At 42.6% G+C, this 25,476-nt stretch overlaps 1 protein-coding gene across 12 annotated transcripts in view; it reads left to right on the forward strand.

Annotated features, from left to right (window-relative positions):
- Positions 1–25,476, forward strand: part of fryl (furry homolog, like) — a 655,772-nt gene that overhangs the window by 399,849 nt on the left and 230,447 nt on the right. For all 12 annotated transcript variants that reach the window (XM_068035582.1, XM_068035639.1, XM_068035630.1 and 9 more), the window contains 6 exons: positions 1,282–1,414; positions 13,377–13,484; positions 13,965–14,202; positions 14,315–14,500; positions 18,813–18,899; positions 23,242–23,510. In XM_068035582.1, the coding sequence (XP_067891683.1) occupies positions 1,282–1,414; positions 13,377–13,484; positions 13,965–14,202; positions 14,315–14,500; positions 18,813–18,899; positions 23,242–23,510 (1,021 nt within the window). The remainder of the gene's footprint in view (positions 1–1,281; positions 1,415–13,376; positions 13,485–13,964; positions 14,203–14,314; positions 14,501–18,812; positions 18,900–23,241; positions 23,511–25,476) is intronic.

Below are 25,476 nucleotides of genomic sequence, written 5' to 3' on the forward strand. Positions count from 1 at the left end.
ATTATCTGTCTTCCATAAATGCATGTGTGGTATTTTCCTGGGTTTGGAGACATAGAAAAGACATATAAAAATATATTATGGCTGCATAATTCACTCACTCTACCTTATACTATAGGTGCGTAATTCACTCACTGTACTTTCAAGATCATTAGTTATGTATCCAATGTCATTTAGCAGTTCAACTTTTTTAGATGTTGATATTTTTTTTTAAATGGAGGACGGGAATCTTTGCATATTTGGCTCAGCTTCAATGTAACATTTCTGTAAAGCTTTTGAATAACATGGGTTGATTATACTACCTTTACTCTTGTTAGATGCCCCTTGCATGCTTTTATACACTGTGGGCTGGATTTTGAGGTCAGTGGCGAAGCAACGCCACTCGCCACTGACCTCAAAGAAAGTTGCCCACAATGATCTTGCAATTTCTGTGGCGCAGACTTTCCCTTTCTTAACAGCAATTTAAATCTGGCACCAAGTGATGGGGATCTCCAGGCATCCAGCAGCAGTGATGTCAGTAGGCAGGGTAAGCAACAAATCACATTGAAGTATTCTGACAGACAGTAAACCAGGAAGTAAAAAGCACTGAATTCCTTAACTTTTAATTTAAATTTTCAGATAACAAAATAAATGATAATGATTAGATTATGATAGAAGTTAATATATTATAACCAAACTTTTAAAAAAATTAAAAAATATATGGAATCTTTTATCATGGAGAATTTGATATTCCACAAATATAAAATTAGCTTTTCAGGGCCAGTGAGCATGTTTAGCAGAATTATGAAGTTAGTATGTCATTAAAAACCTCATTCAATGAGGTGTAACTTCCTCAAGGGTCTTCACAGTGTAAAAGTGGAAGTTTCCGTCAATTCACAGATTGTTAAAGGATTGAACGTGGGTTGTGGAGGAGGACAGGACCACAACCACACACCCTTGGAAGAGGGTCGTATCACTGACAGCAGCTTTCCACATTATTCTACGCATGTACAGACTCTTGGAGTTCTGTTAGTCATTACCACTGCAAAATCCTGGCCTGTGTATTTTTCCAGTATCGATATCGGCTTAGCTTGTCTGTAATTAATCAGTCATGCTCTGAACACTTTTAATGACTAGTATTGCTTATGTCTGCAGAATGCTTTTTATTTAAAAATAAATGTCTGCTGTTACATCTGTTACTCGTAATATCACTCGACATTTCACATTTGCTTCATGGTTTGTGTTTGTTCAAAAATTTGATCTAGGTAATGTAATAACAAATGCCAAATCATCTTTGTCTATTAGGGATGTCATTTTACTATCCCCAAGTGAGAAAAGCTCTTGATAGCATTCTCAGACATTTGGACAAGGAGGTGGGAAGATCTATGAGTATGACTAACGTACAGATGTCCAACAAGGAGCCTGAAGACATGATCACGTAAGTACTGGAAACATAAAATTGTTTTTAAAATATTGACAGTAAAAACAACTAACATGTTTTCAAGTAACATTTTAATATTGGCAAGAAATCATTTTTTATGGAAAGACTTTCTTACAGCACAGAAGGAGCCTGTTTGACCCATCATGGTGAAGTGATTTATGACTTTAACCCCTTTATAGGGACTAAACCAAATCAGGAGTATAGCCCTATGAATCTCCTTTAATTAAGTTCAAACCAGACAAATTCTTATAGACACTTATTTGGGTCCAAAGAATTGAACTAGTTTTCCTTCAAAGAAAGAAAACTAACAGAGAAGATTACCATCTTTCGGATAGCCTATTTTTTAATAATTATGGCTAAGTCATAAATATCCCGGATATTATAAGGATCTGGGAAACTCTCTTCAATGTGTATCTCTCCACTTAAAGAGACACAGAGAGGGAGTTCTTGTAGTAGTATACAGAATACTACATGAGGCGATTTATTAACTTTTATATATTTATTAAAGAATTTAACATGCCATACACTTTTAAATGGATAAGTATATCATAATATCAAATATTATTAGGAGATGTAACACATAATCTTATTTCTAACATAGAATCCAAAAGTTTAATCTTGATATTGTTACAGCAAAATATCTTAGAATATCCATCAAAATTTAAAGTAAACTTTTGCCTTAAATTCCCTGAGTAAACCATAGAGTGAGAAGTATTGATGAGGGATTCAACACTTCTAATTTTTGCTGCAGAAACTCTCATGTTTATACTGTTTCTAAGGTATCATCTGACCTTTTAGCATATAGGTGTTACCTTTCTGTGTGTGTTTTTCCTACTCTTGAAATCCATAGTATCATTAACTAACATCTCCACTTAATGTTTTGCTGGAATTCCCCTGGTCTTGAAGTTGTGAGCATTTATCTGGTCAAAATGTTTATAATTGTGTTTACTTGACATCTGTTCGTGTAAGTACTATTCCATTTATTATTTTATTTGTGTATTTATGGGATCTTGTAGCAACCTTTTGAGCCAATCTATCTACATTACCAACACTATCAATTAAGTTTATTGCTACCTCTTACTGATGTCACACAGGATATTTCAATGTGTGTTTATCCTCCAAATCCCTGGCAACAGAAACGCTGAAATGGATTTCCCAACTTAAAAGGTGTTTCTGGTTCACATTCTATTGTAACAGGGACCTTGAAATTTCTAACTCTACCTTCTTAAAGGGGAATGTCAGTGAGTCTTGAAAACTGACCATTTATTCAATCTCTAATTCTAAAAGGTATAATATATTAACTATATCTAAGTTCTACCTAATTAAGCCTATTATACTGATATTCCATCACAGTGGCTGTGCTGGCTCTTTGGTAGAGTTCTCCAACTAGTCCCAGTTCCATACTCTATCCCCGTAGCCTGATAAATGTTTCCCTTCAAGTATTTATCAAATTCCCTTTTGAAAGTTACTATTGAATCTATTTCCACCATCTTTCAGGCAATGCATTCTAAATTACAACAATTTGTTGTGAAGAAAAATGTTTCCTCATGTCGTCTCTGGCTCTTTTGCCAGTCACCTCAAATCTGTGTCTTCTGGTTACCACCCCTTCTGCCACTGGAAACAGTTTCTCTTTATGTTCGCTCATTCATGATTTTGAACAGCTCTAGCAAATCTCCACTTAAGCTTCTCTGCTTTAAGGAGAACAGCCCCAGGTTCTCTAGTTGCTCCACGTAACTGAAGTCCCTCATCCCTGGTGCCATTCTAGTAAATATTCTCTGCACCCTCGCTCAGGTCTTGATATTGTTCCTAAAGTGTGATGGCCAGAATTAAACACAATACTCCAGGCGAAGTCTAATCAGCATTTAATAAAAGTTTAGCATAACTTCCTTGCTCATGTACCCTATTTCTCTATTAATAAAGCCAACTTGTCATAACATTTAGTTTATATTGTCTTTTTTCATTCTTTCTACCGAAAAGTATCACTTAACACTGCTCTGGGTTAAATTTCATCTGCCATGTGTCTGCCTATTTCATAAGTGTATGTCTTCCTGAAGTCTGTTGTTATCCTCCTCATTGTTTATGCCCTGTATACTCAACAGTCTGGTCATTAATATACATCAGGGTTGTCCAACCTTTTTGCGTGAGAGGGCCACATTGCAATTTTTGTCTTACAGAGGGGGGCGGTGAGGCAAATTCGGAAAGATAAAGGCATGAAAAATTTATCTTAATTTATTGATTTACTTTCTTGTCACTGTGTTGGATAATGATTTAGTGAGAAACCAGGCAATTTTTTGCTTGCACAAGTAGTCAGTGATTGCCCGCAAACTTGTAGCGATGCAAAGTATTCCGATAGACATTCATCTGTCAGGAATGATCTTGATCTCTCTCTGTTTCCCCCCCCTCTGTGTTTCCCCCCCCTCTGTGTTTCCCCCCCCTCTGTGTTTCCCCCCCCTCTGTGTTTCCCCCCCCTCTGTGTTTCCCCCCCCTCTGTGTTTCCCCCCCCTCTGTGTTTCCCCCCCCTCTGTGTTTCCCCCCCCTCTGTGTTTCCCCCCCCTCTGTGTTTCCCCCCCCTCTGTGTTTCCCCCCCCTCTGTGTTTCCCCCCCCTCTGTGTTTCCCCCCCCTCTGTGTTTCCCCCCCCTCTGTGTTTCCCCCCCCTCTGTGTTTCCCCCCCCTCTGTGTTTCCCCCCCCTCTGTGTTTCCCCCCCCTCTGTGTTCCCCCCCCCTCTGTGTCCCCCCCCCTCTGTGTCCCCCCCCCTCTGTGTCCCCCCCCCCTCTGTGTCCCCCCCCCTCTGTGTCCCCCCCCCCTCTGTGTCCCCCCCCCCTCGTTGTTCCCCCCCCCCTGTGTTCCCCCCCCTCTGTGTTCCCCCCCCCTCTGTGTTCCCCCCCCCTCTGTGTTCCCCCCCCCTCTGTGTTCCCCCCCCCTCTGTGTTCCCCCCCCCTCTGTGTCCCCCCCCCTCTGTGTTCCCCCCCCCTCGTTGTTCCCCCCCCCTGTGTTCCCCCCCCCTCTGTGTTCCCCCCCCCTCTGTGTTCCCCCCCCCTCTGTGTTCCCCCCCCCTCTGTGTTCCCCCCCCCTCTGTGTTCCCCCCCCTCTGTGTTCCCCCCCCCTCTGTGTTCCCCCCCCCTCTGTGTTCCCCCCCCCTCTGTGTTCCCCCCCCTCTGTGTTCCCCCCCCTCTGTGTTCCCCCCCCTCTGTGTTCCCCCCCCTCTGTGTTCCCCCCCCTCTGTGTTCCCCCCCCTCTGTGTTCCCCCCCTCTGTGTTCCCCCCCCTCTGTGTTCCCCCCCCCCTGTGTTTTCCCCCCCCCTGTGTTTTCCCCCCCCCTGTGTTCCCCCCCCCTCTGTGTTTTCCCCCCCCTGTGTTTTCCCCCCCCCTGTGTTCCCCCCCCCCCTCTCTGTGTCTCACCCCCCAACCAACCAGTGAAATAAGTGTATGTCTTCCTGAAGTCTGTTGTTCTGCTCCTCAATGTTTACTACATTTCCAAGTTTCATTTCATCTGTGAACTTTGAAATTATGCCCTGTATACCCAACATTCTGGACATTAATGTTCAACAGGGTTGTCAAACCTTTTCAAGTGGGGGGGCCACATTACAATTTTGTCTTACATAGGGCACCGGTGAGACAATTTCTGTGTCCCCCCCCGCCCCCACTCTGTGCTCCCCCACTTCCTTTTATGAAAGAGGAACCGTTCAGAAAACATTCTATTGCCTTCAAAGCCTCCACAGTCTTCCTCCCTTTAGCTGGGAGGCCTTCAATAGTGTGCTCATGATTTGCTCATGGCCAGTGGAATTGAAAGCTACATACCTTAACTGTGCACTATTAGTCTGGTTTGCTTATATTTATTGGTTGAAGAATGAAAGAATAATTGGGTGGAGAGATTACACCTTTTTTGGTTCAGCTGAATTTGAACTCTTGTTCTGAGTTCCTTAAGGAAAATTTGTTTAATAAAATGTAATGGTGTTCTCAGTTTTTAGCCTACTGCAGTCATAAGCTGTATTGAATTACTCTGTGCTCGGTAGTGAACTGCAAATGTGCTGTGAATATATTACCAGTCATTGTCATAACTATATATTACTGTAGAAGAAATTTACCAGAATGGTACCAAGGATTGAGGGACTTGTGAAGAGATGAGAAGCTGGGATTGGTATCCTTACAGCAGAGTAGGTTAAGGGGGAATTTGTTAGAGTTGTTCAAAATTATGAAGGGTATGATTGAATAGATGGGGACAAACTGTTTCCACTGGGAGGAGGGTCAGAAATTGAGGACATGCATTCAAGATAATTGTCAAAAAGTCCAGGGGAAAAATGAGAAATTGTTGTACAAAGCGATTTGTTATGGTCTAGAATGTATCCCCTGAAAGAATGGAAGAAGCAGATTCAATAATAACTTTCAAAAGGGAATTGAATGCATACATGAAATGGAAAACTGTGGACTGCCATCGGGAAAGTGCAAGCGAGTTGGTCTAACTGAATAACTCTTTCAAACATCCAGCAAAGACACAATGGGAATTTTAAACTGCGAGGGAAGGCCAGTGTAGCTGAGTTTGGAAGGTTAAAGAAGAAACAAATGCCGGTGTGTCTGCTGACTTATGCATTTAACCAGTGCACATTTCAAGGCACACTGGAAACCCCTGTAGGACAGGCAGGTTAGCGATTTAAATATGCAGAAAGGCAACTGAAGATTTAACCATTTATTCTGCCTTTAACTGCCAGCTACTGGGTTTCCAGGATGTCTGAAACTCGTCAGGGTTATCAGGGCGAGATCATAGTGAAGATTGACAGGGCTGTGAAATTGACAAGCTGGAAAGCCTTTAAATACTGGGATATGGGCGTCAGTGGCTAGGCCAGCATTTTTTGCCCATCCCTAATTTCCCTTGAGAAGGTGGTGGTGAACTACCACCTTGAACTGCTGCAGTCCATGTGGGGTAGGTACACCCACAATGCTGTTAGGAAAGGAGTTCAAGGATTTTGACCCAGTGACAGTGAAGGAACGGTGTTGCAGTTCCAAGATAGGATGGTGTGTGGCTTGGTGAGGAACTTGCAGGTGGTCGTGTTCCCATGCATCTGCTGCCCTTGTCCTTCCAGGTGGCAGAGGTCACAGGTTTGGAAGGTGCTGTCTCAGGAGCCTTGGTGCATTGCTGCAGTGCATCCTGTAGATGGTACACACTGCTGCCACTGTGTGTCGGTGGTGGAGGGAGTGAATGTTTGTGACTGCTTTGTCCTGCATGGTGTCAAGCTTCTAGAGTGTTCATGGAGTTGCACCCATCCAGGCAAGTGGAGACACTTCCATCACACTCCCGACTTGTGCCTTGTAGATGGTGGACAGGCTTTGAGAAGTCAGGAGGTGAGTTACTCGCCGCAGGATTCCTAGTCTGTGACCTGCTCTTGTAGGCATGGTATTTATATGGCTATTCCAGTTCAGTTTCTGGTCAATGGTAATCCCCAGGCTGTTGATAGTGGGGGATTCAGCGATGGTAATGCCATTGAATGTTAAGGGGAGATGGGTAGATTCTCTCTTGTTTGCGATAGTCATTGCCTGGCACTTGTGTGGCATGAATGTTAGTTGCCACTTAGCAGCCCAAGCCTGGATATTGTCCAAGTCTTCCTGCATTTCTACACGGACTGCTTCAGTATCTGAGGAGTTGCAAATGATGCTGAACATGGTGCAATCATCAGCGAACATCCCCACTTCTGATCTTGAAGGTCATTGATGAAGCAGCTGCAGATGTTTGAGCCTAGGACACTACTCTGAGGAACTCCTGCAGTGATATCCTAGAGCTGAGATGATTGACCTCCAACAACCATAGCCGTCTTCCTTTGTGCTAAGTATGACTCCAGCCAGCAGAGAGTTTTCCCCCGATTCCCATTGATTCCAGTTTTGCTAGGGCTCCTTGATGCTCTCCTCAATCAAATGCTGCTTTGATGTCAAGGGCAGTCACTCTCACCTCACCTCTGGAGTTCAGCTCTTTTATCCATGTTTGAACCAAGGCTGTAATGAGGTCTGGAGCTGAGTGGCCCTGGCGGAACCCAAACTGAGCGTCACTGAACAGGATGTTTCTAAACAAGTGCTGCTTGGTGGCACTGTCAACGACGCCTTCCATCATTTTGCTGATGATCAGAATAGACTGATGGGATGGTAATTGGCTGGGTTGGATTTGTCCTGCTTTTTGTGTACATGCGTACCTTGGCAATTTTCCACGTTGCCGGGTAGATGCCAGTGTTGTAGCTGTACTAGAATAGCTTGGCTAGGGGCGTGGCAAGTTCTGGAGCACAGGTCTTCAGTACTATTGCCGGAATGTTGTCAGGGCCCTTAGCCTTTGCAGTATCCAGTGCTTTCATTCCTTTCTTGATATCACGCAGAGTTAATCAGATTGGCTGAAGACTGGCATCTGTGATGCTGGAGACTTCAGGAGGAGGCCGAGATGGATCATCCACTCGGCGCTTCTGGCTGAAGATTGTTGCAAATGCTTCAGCCTTGTCTTTTGCACTGATATGCTAGGCTCCCCTATCATTGAGGGTGGGGATATTTCTGGAGCCTCCTCTTCCTGTTAGTTGTTTAATTGTCCACCACCATTCACGACTGGCTGTGGCAGGACTGCAGAGCTTAGATCTGATCAGTTGGTTTTGAGATCACTTAGCCCTGTCTATTGCATGCTGCTTCCACCGTTTAGCATGCAAGTAGTCTTGTGTTGTAGCTTCACCAGGCTGACACCTAATTTTGAGGTATGCCTAATGCTGCTCCTGGCATGCCCTCCCTCACTCTTCATTGAACCAGGGTTGGTCCCCCGGCTTGATGATAATGGTAGAGTGGGGTATATACCGGGCCACGAGGTTACAGATTGTGGTTGAATACAATTCTGCTGCTGCTGATGACCCACAGCGCCTCATAGATGCTGAGTTTTGAGTTCTGTTTGAAATCAATCCCATTTAGCAGGGTGGTAGTGCCACACAACACGATGGAGGGTATCCTCAATGTGCCTAAGTGACAGGCTTTTGCTGACACAACTTGTTCCGCGTGTGTGCTTTTGCTTCTTTGAAGGTGATTTCTAAGATTTTAGAGGTAATTTCTGCTACCATGGGCTTTTTGGACTTTGATCTACACTGCCCAACTGCCAGCCTTCACAGTAGCAGGTGAGCAGCTTACGCAGCAGTACCTTGGACCTGATGAGGAACAAAAAGAGCAACACCAGCAGCTGCCTTCTCCTCAGCCACCTGCTGCTCCACAGTGCAGAGGGGATGAGCAGAGCTCTAGCTCGCAGGAGGAGATACCCCTAGCACAAGGTATGCCAACAGAGGATCAGCTTTTTGGACATAACTGAGCGACAGTTCCTCAGGAGCCCTAGAGTTTTTTGGCTGGTTGTTGCTGACATTTGCCACCTTCTTGAAGGAGAGCACCTTTCCAGCGGGCCAGGTGGACATGCGTTGCCTTTGGCGGTCAGTGTCACCATAGCCCTGAATTTCTTTACTTCCAGCTGCTCCTGGAATCAGCTGGTGACAGCTGCAGGATTTCACAATCTGTTGACGCACAAGTGCGTCTCCCAGGTGACCGATGCCATGTTTGTCAAGGCCACCACTTATGTCCACTTTGCAGCTGTTAAGGCCAGTCAGAATGAGAGAGCCCTTTGAATTTTCTGCATTGATTGGATTCCCACAAGTGCAGGAAATCATAGGTTGCAATCATGTGGCAATTATGGCGCCCACGGATCAAATAGGATTGAAAGGGATTCCACTCCATTCATGTTCAGAAGATAATCGTGCCAAATATCCAGGAAGCTGCCATGGTGCCTTCATCTACATCAGTTAGGTGTCCCAAAGATCTTCCAAGCTGTAAGCAGAGCTTAGATCTGATCCTTTGGTTGTGGGATCGCTTAGCTCAGTCTATTGCACGCTGCTTCCGCTGTTTAGCATGCAGGTAGTCTTGAGTTGTAGCTTCACCAGGCTGACACCTCATTTTTAGGTATGCCTGCTGCAGCCGTGTGGCCAGCCAATGATGGCCCCACTGCATCGCCATCACAAAGCATTCCCACAGTCAATATTCCTTCCGCTTCACTGACACCCATTGCTTGTCTTCTACTCTTGTCATGCCATTTATCTCACGGCTGATGTCCATTGGCAAGTGAGAGGCAACAATGGAGATAACTGGACAATGGAGTTTTGAATTAAAGTTTATGGTGCAAAAATATTCATAATGAATTTGACACATTAACACACTTTCAAATCCCCAGGTGATTTCCCCCATAAAACTACAAAGTCTTTCTTTTCCTTTTCCTATTGCCTCTATCTGTTGCTAACCCTGTGGTTTCAGCAGAGCTAGAGGCAGGCTGCTCCTTCCCCTGCTGAGATGTTCGTGGCCAGTGTCCTCTGGTTTTTGAGCCCGTAAGGGCTCTATCAAATACTACCCCATCTGCACCTCTCTGGGTGAGACTCTGCCATTCAGACAGGTGTCACCATGTGTAGATCTGACTGAGGTGCGGGGAGCAAGTGGGGGAGGAGTGGTAATGCCTTGCGCAGAATCCCAACTCCCTGGTGCCCTTCCTCCATCTTCCCTCTCATGGTCCATCAGCAATTCCTGCTAGTCAAGAGCTGGAAAACACTTTGCTACACTTCAGTGAGGTACTGAATGGCTAAGATGAATCTTTTCTCCATCCTGTTTAAACTGACGGACTAAGTGTGCAGATCATAGGTGAGGGCAAGCATGCACACAGTTTACTGCAGCATCTGATTCTCCATACAGGAGGCCACTCTTTCCATGTAGGTGGACATCAACACAAAGGTCTGAAACATCATGGCACTCGTGCTACAGATGGACTCCTCCAGTCTCTCACCAATGGGGCGCAGTGCCTCTGGAAATGTTAACAGAACCTCACACATTTTCTGCTGCTGCTCCAGAATAGTCCTCATGTTTGATGACCCCCACCTCCCCCAGCCTCAACATCTATGCTCAGCTGAGTAGAGTTTGGAAGGCCCAGTGCTCTCCAATGGGGTCACTCCACTTCTGTCCCTATCTCCAGCACATGCTCCTGTTCACTTGTGATGTACGGCTTACCATGTGATAATCCAGCTACCTGCCTTGGAGGCCCCACCAAGGTGTGTGTATCTGAGCTGCTAGAGGGTATGCATGAGTTGTGTGACAGTGCCTTCTCAGAGTGTACGATCTCCTTGACCACCACCTGCACCTTCTCTTACATTACGCTTGAAGGACCTGTGAGCGATGAAAGACATGAATTAGAACTGACAAGGGGAAAGGTTTCAAAGTCATCATTGGGCAGATGATCATATTTCAATTATAGGTGACATGACATCAACATGAGTGAGTGTAGGGTGAAATGTAGCTGTGAGATATCTAATTCTGCCACTAGGCGTTTGGGAGACTTCCATCTCCAATGGCCATGCACTTCATCACTCTGATGATCTCCATCACCACATCCTCTCCCATTTGCTCCCCGCACCTCAGTCAGATCTGCACATACTGACACCTGTCTGAATGGCAGAGTCTGACCCAGAGAGGTGCAGATGGGGTAGTGGTTGGTGGAGCCCTTATGGAATCAAAACCAGAGGACATTGGCTACGAAAACCTCAGCAGGGGAAGGAGCTGTCAGGTGGCGCTGAATGGAGGGCCATTCCCTGGTTTTCTGCACTCTCTCTCCTGTAAGGAGAGAAAGAAGAGAGCTACGAGTGTGCGAGATGGAATATTTCAAAGGATGGAAGGACAACATTTGTGGAGGGAGACTTTAAGGGATGGATGTGAGATGTCAGTAAGATGAGGAGGAGTGTCCCTGGTAGCTTTTTAAAAGGGGATGTGAGGAGGTCCCCTGAGAGGGAGAGAGAATGGGTGGAACTGCAAGGTGATTTGGACTGAGAAGTGCTGTGCAGGAGAATGCTGGGAAAGTCAGAGTGAGGGGGTTGGCACTTGAAGGTGGCATACCACTCCCCTTTCCTGCCCAGATGAGGTCATTGAGACTCTTTCGGCACTGCATCCTTGAATTGCAGGCCACACTCCTGCTGCTCTCAGAGGCCGACCTCTTCCTCCTGTCTGCCAGGGATAACGTTTCTCTATAGACCCTTACAGACCGCAGCATTACTTCCAGGGATACCTCCGAGAACTGTGGGACAGCCATCCCACATTGAATCTTCACCAGTAATGTTCCTGTTTGTGTCCTGGCAATTGCAGAATGATCAATTGCAACCCTGTTGGGGTTGCCCTAAATATTGAGGCTTTAACAGGTGGGGTCGTGATCATGCCCACCGTTCCGATTGGTCATGAAATTCGTAAGCGGGATGCTAATGACATCGCTGAGTTTAAAAAGCCACAGCAAAACCTGGTCCTCTATTTTTCAGGTTCCCCACCCTGAGCTTGTGTCGCCTGCACTGCGAGCGGCCTTATAGGTTAAAGGTTGGCTCAATGAGTCGAACGGCGCTTTCTGTGCTATATGAATCTATGATTAAATCTAATTATTGCAGATATCTCTGCTAGATAAAAATATCAGAGTTTAAAACTTATAATTTTTGACTCTTTTACATTTAAAATACATTGCATTTAGATAAAGGGTAACAAATCATCTTTGGTGTCTGTACAAGGAAAGTCTAAATTGAATATTTTTTTCAGATTGTATAATACTGGAATGTTGGATTCAGATAAACCATTCCTTTAAATAGGTTTGTTGGTGATGTTTAGGTATACTTGACTCAGAATCTGTCAAAAGTGCTTGAGGTTCACATATTTAAGATGTCGAGTAGCAGTGCACTTTCCCTTTTTCATATATCAACTACACACATACACCTTTTCATTACATCTCATTCTTCTCATCTCAGAAATGTGAACTAATTGCCTCGTGAACCCACACACTATTTATTTCAAAATCCTTCTGCTTTTCTGCAGTTTCCTCCCTTTGGGCAAAGCAGTTCAACCTAGCGTCCCTCTTTACTGGTAATTTCTGAATTTCTAAGTAGTGGTCTGTTATTTGTGAACAATTTACCAAGATTAATTTTGTCAATTCCTTTCATAGTCTTGAAAACAAACTATGTCACAAACAACAATTATCTATATTTATATTGTACCTTTAAAGTAATAAAACATCCCAAGGCGCTTCACAGGAGTATTATAAAAGAAAATATAACATCAAGCAGCATACGGGGATATTGGTAGGAGGTAGGTTTTAGGAGTGCCTTAAAGGAGGAAAGTGAAGTAAAGAGACAGAGAGGTTTAGGGAGGGTATTCCAGACCTTGGGCCTAGGCAACTGAAGGTGCAGCCACCAACGGTGGAGCGATGAAAATTGGGGATGCCCAAGAGGCCAGAATTAGAGGTGCGCAGCTATCTTGGAGGGTTGTGGGACTGAAGGAGATTGTGTAGATAGGGAGGGGCGAGGCCATGGAGGGATTTGAAAATGAGGATTAGAATTTTTAAATCAAGGCATTGCTTGACTGGGAGCCAATGTACATTAGTGAGCACATGGGATGATAGGTGAATGGGGCTTGGTGCGAGTTAAGACAAGGGTAGTAGAATTTTGGATAACCTCAAGTTTACAGAGGTAGAATGTAGGAGACCAGCCAGGAGTGTGTTAGAATAGTCAGGTCCAGAGGTAGCAAAGGCATGAATGAGGGTTTCAGCAGCAGATGAGCTGAGACGGGATGAAGTTGGGTGACGTTATGGAGGTGGAAATGGTCAGTCTTGGTGATGGCGCCTCAGCATCTTTTTTTCATAAAAAATAAGTCAAATTTCCTTAGCATTTACTGACATTTCCTTAACATTTCTAACATTTTCTGATGCTTGGAAATCTCTTGTGCACCGATGTAAACTACTTAGGACAGTAATAGTCTTTTTACGATTAGCAGAGCAGAAAACCAATAGGTAAAAAAATTACAAATAATTTCAGCAACTTTCTCTGGTCCATTCCTTTATGGTTATACATGATTCTTAACAGCCACTGTGGTTAATTATTTCACAATGTTTTCATGTTTTAATAGGGGCGAAAGAAAGCCTAAGATAGACCTCTTCCGGACCTGTGTGGCTGCTATACCCAGGCTGATTCCAGATGGCATGAGCAGGGCAGAACTTGTTGAACTCTTGGCAAGGTGATGCATTTATTTTACCAAAAATTATTACTGTTTATACATGCAGGATGTCTAGCAGTGAAATGTAACTCCATCAGATAGACTATAAAGTGGAGCAGAACAAATCCTGCCCTTGCCTGAACTTTGAAAGATAGCCTCCCCTGCTCATTTGGTCAATCATATCAATCTGCTATCTGAGTGAGTGTGCCTGGTTGACTTTTCCAAGATTGTAAAACTGTTTTCCTTAGAATTAAGAGCGCTGAAACTTTTCTTTCAAAAAGAAAAACAATTGGAGGTTGGGAAATGACTGCCAGTTTAGGATTTAGATGAAAGATCATCGACCTGAAACGTTAACTCTGTTTCTCTCTCCACAAATGCTGCCTGACCTGCTGAGTGCTTCTAGTATTTTCTGTTCTTTATTAACCTGCATCTTTATAATTCAGGAGAGGAATATATTATGCATTCTTATTCGTAGTTATTACATATATTTTCTTTTTATAGACTCACCATTCACATGGATGAAGAGCTTCGTGGTCTGGCATTTACTACTCTACAGGCTTTAATGGTTGACTTTCCTGACTGGAGAGAGGATGTTCTGTCAGGGTTTGTGTCATTCATTGTCCGAGAAGTGAATGATGTCCATCCAACACTCCTAGATAACTCTGTCAAGATGTTAGTGCAATTAATAAACCATTGGAAACAAGCAGTTCAGTCTCACATGAAAGGTCATGATCTACAGGTAAAGACAAAATTTACATTGAGTCTGCAATGCAGTTCTTCTTAACAGTTCAACTGCTAATTCGCTTTGTGACTTAACACTTCCTCCTCAGTAACCGATTTGTTATCCACAGCGTGCTGTTCCCAATGGAGCTGCCCACACACTTCCACTGGAACGGAGCCCTTATTCCTCCGTTTTCCATGCAGCGGAAGGTTTTGCTTTAGTGGTTCTCTGCAGCTGTCGGCCAGCCACCAGGAGGCTTGCTGTCAACATTCTACGAGAAATTAGAACTTTGTTCACAGCTTTGGGCCTTTCAAAGGTTAGTGCTACTAATAGGTTGCTGTTTATTATTAAAAGTTGTGTAATGTAGACTGGATGGGCCGAATGGCCTCCTTAAGTGCTGTACTATTCAGCAGTTCTGTACTGCTCACTATTAACCAACTCAAAAATAAGTTGGCCCATATTTCTAGTGTCAGGGACCTAAACTTACTGATATGTAAAGCTTTGAAACAAAGGGTAGGTTTGACCAGAAACATTTACATCATGGATCATCCTTAGAGTGTTGTTTCAGAAATTGTATTTTACTGAAAGTATTTAGTTTATTAATTTGTACTATAAATATAGTATTGCTTTCCATTAGAGCCATTGGAGTTTACAGAACAAAATGGCCCAAGATGTGTGTACTTGCTCTTTGCTAAAACTAAACCTATTGCCCTGCCGATAGTCCTGTATCTTCCTCTACTTCAAATATTTACTCAACTTTCCTTTAAAAAGTGTAATTATCTCTGCCTCAGTCATACCCTATGGAAAAGCGTTTCCTGCTCCAACACCCAATCTGTAAACAAGTTTTTCCTATCTCTCCTCACTTAGTGATCATTTTAAATGGACTTCCAAAGCCAGAGGAAATAGAGTGACTAGGAAAAAACTATCAGAACTCTTCTTAATCTCATCTCTTTCAACAGGATTCAAGTTAGTTTGTGAATCAATAATCAGATGGACTGGGTTAAGGGTGAGAAACTTTAGCCGATATAACATTTTGATAAAATTCAAAGTCACGGGTAAAACAGATATTAAATTATAGAAAGTCTGATTCTTTTCTAGTGTATAAGGAGTTTGTTTCTAAGATTTGCCAGTTACCTACTTTAAGAATAGTGCAAGTGGCCAGCACTGAGTTACACTGTCTCATCAACACCACTCTCTGCTGATAAAAAGCAGAGCTCTATACCCTTAGGATTGTGTACAGAACCTTATTTGAATTTTGTTCGAATGCACATGATTCATTTCATGTTATGAGAAAACAGGCTGTCTTGTTGACTGTTCGCAAACATTGAGAACTTAAAAAGAGATCCAGAGGATTGCCAAAGATTTTTTTAAATAATTTGCAAGTTTGAAAAGTGGACTTTAGGTGTTCCAGTGGCTTAGTTGGTAAAGGCAGTGAATAGCAGAGTCATGCAAACCAGGAAAGCCACAGCTTTGCTCCATGGTCTGTGATGAGTTACCTGAATATTCTCAATGCATGTGTGGAAGACTACCTCCTTGAAGTGAGCCGTCAGCTTTTCTGCTGAATTGACTGGTGCACAGACAAGGAACTGCGGTTATGCCATAGGTTCTGCATTGGTATGATGGTAGAACTGTATTGAATCATTACAATATATACAGTCCTTTGAAGGTGTTTTAAATCCCATTTTTAACCCCTTAATCCTTAAAACTTCAAGCTTCATGCATTTTGTTATAGCCTTATCATTGATTTCCTAAGAACTATGAGAACTAACAACAGAGTGAGGGAATTTAGCTAACTGCAGATTTATCCATCTGCCATGACGGAGAAATGCCCATGTTCTATGTTCTACCAGATGACCCAGCTTAGATTGAGGACCTCCTGAGTTAAATAATCATGGGAGCAAAGTTTGGCCCTATTGAATATTCAGTCTCTTCTATTTCTGAAAAGTTAAAACATATCATTCACGTATTGGTACCTACAACATGGTTTAATCAATCAGACAGCAAGCCTTGGGGAAGGGGATACAAGCTGCTGGCCATGGGCCACAAGCGGCTCCTGAAAACTGGCTCCCTGATCCCAAGCAATGCCATCATATTTGTCTTTGTACTTCTTATTTGCTGTTTTGACCTGTTTGAACTTCGTGAGCCTGATGATTTAAGAAGGCTTTTAACATGATAATCTCATTGGTAAATAAATCCTAAATCAGAACACCAATATTTGTTAGTATCAGTGATTTGAAATATATGCAGACTAATGGGGGAATGGTGATTTAAACTTTAAAAAAGGCGACTAAGGTTCCATGATGTATTACTATGAGGCTGAAAAATCAAAAAGCGTAGCTACCCTTGTCCTATAGAGAACTATAATTCTTGTAAGTCGCTGAGCAAAGAATGCTTGACAGCAGCCACTAATTATGCAATAGAAGAACATCATCCTTCTTTCTTAACTTCATTTTTTAAGTAAGAACATAAGAAATAGGTGCAGGACAAGGCCATTCGGCCCTTTGAGCCTACTCTACCATTCAGCATGACCGTGGCTGATCATCTACCTCAACTGCACCTTCCTGCACTATTCACAGATCTCTGTCTTGAATATACTCAACAAGTGAGCATTCACAGCCCTCTTATGTAGAGAATTCCAAAGAGTCACACCCCTCTGGGTACAGAAATTTCTCCTTACCTCAGCGCGAAATGGCTAACCCCTTATTCTGAGACTAGGACCCCTAGTTCTAGACTTTTCCGCCAGGAGAAACATCCTCCCAGGATCTACCCGGTCAAGCCCTTAAGAATTTTATGTTTCAATGAGATCACCTTTCATTCTTCTAAATTCCAGTGATTATAGGCCTAATCAACTCAATCTGTCCTCATCCCCTTATCAATGGAATCAGTCTTGTGATGCTTCGTTATACTCCCTCTGAGACAAGTATATCCTTCCTTAGGTAAGGAGGTTAAAACAGTACACAGTACTCCATTTGTGGTCTCACCAAAGCCCTGTACAGTTGCTGTAAGTCTTCACTTTTATACTCCAATCCCTTTGTAATGAATACTAACATACCGTTTAGTGTCAGCTTTGTCTCAGTTGGTAGCACTCGCGTCTCTGAGTCAGAAAGTTGTGGTTTTAAGTCCCACTCTATGACTTAAGCACAGAAATCTAAGCTGACACTCCAGTGCCGTACTGAGAAATTGCTGCACTATCAGAGGTGCTGTCTTTTGGATGAGACTTTAAGCCAAGTCCCCGTCTGCCCCCTCAGGTGGACGTAAAAGATCTCATGGCACTATTTTGAAGATGAGCAGAGGAGTTATCCTCAGTGCCCTGACCAATATTTATTTCTCAATCAACATCTCAAAAAAAACCAAACTATCTGGTCATTATCACATTGCTGTTGTGGGAGCTTGCTGTGCTTAAATTGGCTGCCACATTGCCTACATTACAACAGTGACTACGCTTCAAAAGTAATTCGTTGGCTGTAAAATGCTTTGAGGCATCCTGAGGTCATGAAAGGCACCATATAAATGCAAGCATTTTTTTTCTTTTCATTTGCTTTCCTAATTGCTTGCTCTACCTGCATGTTAACTTTCTCTGATACACGTTCAAGGACACCCAAGTTCTTTTGAATACCAACATTTCCAAGTTTCTTTCACTGCTTTTCTATTTTTCCTTCCAAGTTGGATAATTACAAACTTCCCCACATTAGATTCTACCTGCTACTTCGTGCCCACTCACTTAACCTGCAGCCTCTTTGCATTCTCCTCAGCGCTTACTTTACAGCCTAACTTTGTTATGATCAATGAACCAGGGTACATTACACTCAGTTCCTACATCTAAGTATGTGATATAGATTGTAAATAGCTGAGGCGCAAGCAGTGATCCTGGCAGTAACCTGCTAATTACAGCCTACCAACCCAAATATGACCCATTTATTCCTACTGTATTTTCAGTCCGTTAACCAGTCCTCAAGCCCTGCTAATAGATTATGCCCAATCCCATGAGCCCTAATTTTGTGTAATAATCTTTTATGTAGTACCTTAATTAAAAACATTTTGAAAATCCAAATACACTACATTGACTGGTTCCTCTTTATCTACCCTACTAGTTACAGCCTCAAACAAACTCAAACAGAGATGTCAAACACTATTTCCCTTTCATAAATCTGTGTTGACTCTGCCTAAGTATATTCTGATTCTCCAGGTGCTCTGTTACAATGTCCCTGATAATAGATTTTAGCATTTTCCATACACTGATGTCAGGCTAACTGATCTATAGTTCCCTGTTTTCTCTCTCCCTTTCTTAAATAGTGGGGTTACATTTGCTACCTTCCAACCCTGTTCGAGAAACAATTCTAGAATCGAGGGAATTCTGAAAGATCAAAAACAATGCATCCACTATCTCTATCGTGACCTCTTTTAAAACTCTAGGGTGCAGGCCATCAGATCCCATGGATTTGTCAACTTTTAAGTCCCATTAGTTTCTTGTGTATTTTGTTAGAATTGCAACCTATGTTATTGGTGACAGTCCTGCCAGTTTTCCTAGTAGGCAACAGTGCACACTTGATGTTCCTGCACTGCTATAGCCTGAATCCATTACACCAGACAGCCTATTATGCAAGATAAGAATTTTCCTTTTATTTCAGGGAGAGGAAGAGTTGGCAATTGATGTCATGGATAGATTGAGCCCTTCAATCTTGGAAAGCTTCATACATCTCACTGGAGCAGACCAGGTAGACCAATGAACTGGAATTCTTTGATACTATACAGCCAGAAAACCATTGTAACATTTACAATTTTGACAATATTAACAAATAACTTTTGTGAACCTCATTGATGTATTCAGAATTTATTACCCAGTCCTCACAACATTGGTCTTCTTTTCCATTAGCGAATTCCAAAGGTGCATAAGAATTTATAAATACCCCTTTAGAATAAATTCCATAACAGTCCTATATCTTGGGAACCAAATTTGTGAAATAATAGCTGTTATGGTGGTGATTAACAATAATTTACTAATTCAGTATTTTTCCTCCTAAGGGAAAAGGATCAGACAACATAATTAATTGTACAATGCATTAGAGGTCTTGGCCAGTACACATGGATTCTCATTCATGATTCCCCACACTGCAAGCTATTGACCTGTGCCCTGCTACATGGGGAGGTCAGGTGCTCCCCACAGGGAGGGATGAAAAACTGGACAGCGCCCTACGTTCCTATTTGAGCTGCTGTTGTGTACCTCTGAGTCGCCTTCGTGTCGCAAAAGCAGACTTCTGAAAGTAGATCATCTCTCTATGATCAACGTTCATAAGTAGTCTCTGGAAACCAAAGAGTGGGAAGGAGCGGGGGGGTCGGGTGTACCATAGTTACAGGGAACACTCTTCAAAGTGTTCAAATAGAACTAGAATTCCATTTTTTTGTCCAGCTGAGAACACTTCATCTAGTCCATACCTCTCGTATAGCCTTGTTCCTTTATTTGAAATACATTCTGTGTACATTTGGATGTAACAGGCTCACTATTAAACCTTCTGCTATATCTGGCCTGTGAAAAACGTAAAAAGATTTTATTTTATAAAGTTCATTTTTAGTTGAAATTGCTGAAAAATAAGAGACATGCTGTCCAAGATTTTCGTCTTGCACTCATCAAGACAGGTGCAAGAATGCCAAATTTCAAAGGGAGCAACAATTTATACTGCATAGTAGCAGTGTGAAATAGCTAGCTTCACCTGTTGCTCAAAGTTTTGAGATACCTTACCATTCCAAGGTAACTCGAGGTAGACTGGGCACTTTTCAGGTCCGAAAGTGGCGGCCTTAGGCCCATTCGTGAGCATGCGCAATACACAATGAGCAATGATCTGATCAGGATAGCCATTATCCCACAGAATTGCTTTGATGGGCCCAGTGAGCAAATGGCTCTGGCCCTATTTACGAGATTGCTGATGAGACCAATCTTATAGTGCATGGAGCTGTCGGATTCCCAAAATATATATTAACCAGTGAAGGTAGGTTTGTGGTAGACAGTAGTAGAGAACCCATTAGTGGATTTCACAACGAGCAAGTCAAGGAAAGGGAGCTTATTAGACTGTTCTATTTCAAAGGTGAACCAGCCAGTACTTGCAAAACTCAGAACACAATATCTGGCATTAAATATGATTCTGCGATTAGACAGCACTTACTGAACAATCTCGAGTGTGCTAAGAATTGCACGAACAACCAGTTTAAGAGTTGTGTTCGCAATGTGGCTCACTTACTCTTGATAAAAGCTAATATATTCATACGCAGGGACCTGTCCTCTGCAGGCAAAAGGAGCAAAAACATGGGGGACAATAGTTCCACTGGTGCATTCTCCATGGCAATGCTTCGACCAATCAGAGTCAAATTGCCAACTAATCAGCACTCTTTTTTTCATGCAGTAGAATTGTTGCTGCCTTTGAAATTTGACATTCTTGTATCTGTCCTGATGAGTACAAGACAAAAAGCTTCGACACCGTGTCTCTCTTTTTTCAGCAATGGTCAAGTTTTGTACTGCCAAGCGACTATTAGTTGAAATCATTTTTTATTTTGGCAAGTTTTTTTGAATACATGTTTTTTTTAAACAATTAATGCAAGTTCAGATGACAAACATGCAATATGTGTTATACCAGTAATATTATTGAGGAACATCAGCTACTTTATCCAAGGAATGCGACCTAACTTATCTCTGCAATCTTCTCCAGCCCTCTATCCCTTCCCAAATGAACCGTTCCTCTGATTTCTGCTGTTCCACTGGTCCAGCTGGACACCAAAGATTTCATGACATGACCTGAAGAACAGGGGTTGTTTTCTGAGTGTCCTGGTCGATATTCCTCCCTCAGAGATACCACCAAAAAAAAAATCCATCTCATTACTCTTCATGGGATGTAGCTGTGCAAAATGGCTGATCCTGCATTGCCATGTTATTTTTCTCCTGCACTGTGCCAAAGACCACATCCATAAGTGGGTCCTGGCTTCCTATGGGTAACTGTACATGCGTGATATCTATCGTAACGTTGACCCTGGGTCAAACATACGAATTAGGAGCAGGTGAAGGTCACTCGACCCTTCGCGCCTGCTCCGCCATTCAATAAGTTCATGGCTGAACTAATTATTCCACATTTTCACCTACCCCCGATAACCTTCCACCTCCTTGCTCATCAAGAATCTATTCACCTCTGCCTTAAAATTATTCAACAACATGGCTTCCACCGCCTTTTGAGGAAGAGAATTCCAAAGACTCATGAACATCTGAGACAAAAAGTTTCTCCTCATCTCTGTCTTAAATGTGCGACCCCTTATTTTTAAACAGTGACCCCTAGTTTGAGATTCTCCCACACGGGGAAACATCCTTTCCACATTCACCCTGTCAAGATCCCTCAGGATCTTATATGTTTCAATCAAGTTGCCTCTTACTCTTCTAAATTCCAGTGGATACAAGCCTAGCCCATCCAATCTTTCCTCGTAAGACAGCCCACCCATTCCAGGTATTAATCTAGTAAACCTTCTCAGTACTGCCTCCAACGCATTTACATCCTTCCTTAAATAAGGAGACCAGTACTGTACACAGTACTCCAGATGTGGTCTCACCAATTCCCTGTATAGCTGAAGCATGACCTCCCTACTTTTGTATTCAATTCCCCTCCGATAAACAATAACATTCTATTAGCTTTCCTAATTACGTGCTGTACCTGCACACTAACCTTTTGTGATTCATGCACTAGGATATCCAGATCCCTCTGCATCTCAGCTCTGTAATCCCTCACCATTTAGATAATATGCTTATTTTTTATTCTTCCTGCCAAAGTGGACAATTTCCCACTTTCCCACATTATACTCCATTTGCCAGATCTTTGCCCACTCACTTAACCTATCTATATCTCTTTGTAGCTTCCTTATGTCCTCTTCATAAGTTACTTTCCTACCTATCTTTGTGTCATCAGCAAATTTAGCAACCATACCTACTGTCCCTTCATCTAAGTCATTTATATAAATTGTAAAAAGTTGAGGCCCCAGCTCAGATCCCTGCGGCACACCACGTGTTATAACTTGCCAACCAGAAAATGACCCATTTATGCCTACTATCTGTTTCCTGTTAGCTAACCAATCTTCTATCCATGACAATATGTTACCCCCTGCACCATGAGCTTTTATTTTCTGCAATAACCTTTGATGTGGCACCCTATCAAATGCCTTCTGGAAATCTAAGTACAATACATCCACCGGTTCCCCTTTATCCACAGCACATGTAACAGATAGCCTTGGTACCATATTTAACTAACTGAATATGACATGTGCCTTCCAGTTATCTCATTGATTTCAGAAAGTGGTTTAAGCTATAGACTTAAGAATAAGTTCAATAAAAGAAACAGATGAGTATTTGTAAGACACAGTCCAGCAGTTTTAACACTTTTAAAAAATGTGATTAAATTCACAATTTAACACATAGTAAAACAGCTACCTCCTTTTTACATAAGTCACTGCACCTCACCACATTGTGAAGGCTACAAATGCATGTATTATTTGTTGACTGTGCATCATGGTCCTGTTTTATTTATAAAACATTAGCTCATCTGTCATCACTTTAATTTACACCTACAAATATGAGTGTTTCCACTGAATAGCTGAAACACAGCAGTAATGTCTCAGGTTTAGTATCCATTCTATATGATAGCTAATCCCAACCTGGAAGATGTTAGAATTCCAAAGATAAAAAGAAAGGTTTTTGCCCTTGATTGTTACCTAGAGACGCAGCTCTCCCCACTGGAACTGATGTATAGACACCAGGTGAGGACAGGATGACACTCAGTTGTGATGTCTCTCTCAATTCAATAGTCTGATGACACATATGACTAAAGATTTGTATTGTGAGCCACTGGAAGGCAAAAAATGTTGATGAAATCATATTCCAGCAAGGAGTTAGTATTTTCATGAGGGGAGGAAAGGAAACCTGTTGATATGCTTAAGAGTTGGAAATATTTTCTTATATTGCTGTGTTTTGTACTGAGTATAACTTCCTAAAATGATGTATAGTAAAAGAAACTGCTATTTTTTTGCCATTAGACCAACTTGCTGTATTGCCCCACTGGGATAGACCTCCAGACACTTGCAGAATGGAGTTCCTCTCCTATCAGTCATCAGTTTGATGTGGTCAGTCCTTCACACATTTGGATATTTGCACATGTGACACAGGGTCTGGACCCTTGGGTAATTAGCTTATCAAGCTTCCTCAAGCAAGAAAATTTGCCCAAACACTGTCCATCAGCACTGAGTTATGCATGGATGTTTTCATACACTCGCCTACAGATGCTTTCTCCGCAAGTGGACATAAAGTAAGTCTTTCTGAACTGATCGTTAAACTCATTGCTGACCATGACTGTGGTCCCTTATCAGTTAGTCAGATACATGAGTGATGCCTATTCTCCACCTTTTGGTTCATTAGATTCGTTAATTTAGAATCCAAGTCATAAATTGTGAATTATTGATAAGTGTTGGTTGTGAGCTTCTTCCAGTGATATTTATTAGGTCTCCATACCTAAGGAAAGATAGTCTTGTGCTAGAGGGAGTGCAACAAAGGTTCACTAGATTGAATCCTGGGGTGAGAGGATTGCCCTATGAGGAGAGATTGTGTAGAATGGGCTTATATTCTCTGCAGTTTAGAAAACTGAGAGGTAATTTCATTGAAATGTACAAGATTCTGAGAGAGCTTGACAGGGTAGCTACTGAGAGGCTGTTTCTGGTGGCTGTAGAGTCTAGAATTAGAGGAACAAACATAAAATGCTGGGGTGCTGGAAATCTGGAATAAAAACAGTATGATTCAGCAGGTCTGGCAGCATCTGTGGAGAGAGAAACAGAGTTAACATTTCTGGTCTATGACCTTCCATCAGAACCCTGGCAACACTGAAATGAAACCCAGTAATGAAACAGGAGATAGTTCGGGTACAGTCAAGGTACATTCGAGGGGGAAAGGGAGGGCAAGCAAATCCAGAGCTCTCTGGATGGCGAAAGAGATAGAAATATGAAGCAGATAAAGGGTGCATATGACCGATGTCAGTTGAATAATAAGAGAACACCAGGCTGAATATAGAAGGTTCAGAGGAGTAGTGAAAAACAAATGAAAGATGCAGAGACAGTATGAGAAGAGTCAGGCAGCTAACATAAAAAGAATCCAAAAGTTGTCTACAGATATATAAATAGTAAGAGTGGTAAAAGGAGGAGTGGGCCTTTTAGGGACCTAAAAGGAGATTTATGCCTGGAGGCAGAGGTACTAAATGAATACTTTGCATCTGTCTTTACCAATGAAGTTGCTTCTGCCCAAGTCCTCGTGAAAGAGGAGGTAGCTGAGACACTTGATTGGCTAAAAATTGAGAGAGGAGTTATTAGATAGGCTAGCTGTTACATAAGTTTCTAAATTCACTTGAAAAAGCCCTTCAAAACACTCCTACAGGGGATGCAGAGACCAAGTGGGCCCACATCAGAGGCAGCATCAATGACTCAGCAATGACCACCTATGGCAAACGTGTGAAGCAGAATGCTGATTGGTTTCAAATCTCACTTTGAAGAGCTGGAACCTGTCATAGCTGCTAAGCGCATTGCACTGTTGAACTACAAGAAAGCCCCCAGCAAGTTAACATCCGTAACACTTAAAGCAGCCAGAAGTGCTGCACAAAGAACAGCCAGGCGCTGTGCAAATGACTGTGCAAATTTCATCTCATTATCAAAAAGGAGGAGGTGTTGGGTGTCTTGCAAAGCATTAAGGTAGATAAGTCTCCAGGGCCTGATGGGATCTACCCCAGAATACTGAGGGAGGCAAGGGAAGAAATTGCTGGAGCCTTGACAGAAATCTTTGCATCCTCATTGGCTACAGGTGAGGTCCCAGAGGACTGGAGAATAGCCAATGTTGTTCCTTTGTTTAAGAAGGGTAGCAAGGATAATCCAGGAAATTATAGGCCGGTGAGCCATGCGTCAGTGGTAGGGAAATTATTAGAGAGGATTCTTCAGGACAGGATTTACTCCCATTTGGAAACAAATGGACTTATTAGTGAGAGGCAGCATGGTTTTGTGAAGGGGAGGTCGTGTCTCACTAATTTGATTGAGTTTTTTGAGGAAGTGACGAAGATGATTGATGAAGGAAGGGCGGTGGATGTTATCTATATGAACTTCACTAAAGCCTTTGACAAGGTCCCTCATGATACAAAAGGTGAAGTCACACGGGATCAGAGGTGAGCTGGCAAGATGGATACAGAACTGGCTCGGTCATAGAAGACAGAGGGTAGCAGTGGAAGGGTGCTTTTCTGA

Source organism: Heterodontus francisci, chromosome 1 (genome assembly GCF_036365525.1).
Source record: "Heterodontus francisci isolate sHetFra1 chromosome 1, sHetFra1.hap1, whole genome shotgun sequence".
Classification (NCBI taxonomy): domain Eukaryota; kingdom Metazoa; phylum Chordata; class Chondrichthyes; order Heterodontiformes; family Heterodontidae; genus Heterodontus; species Heterodontus francisci.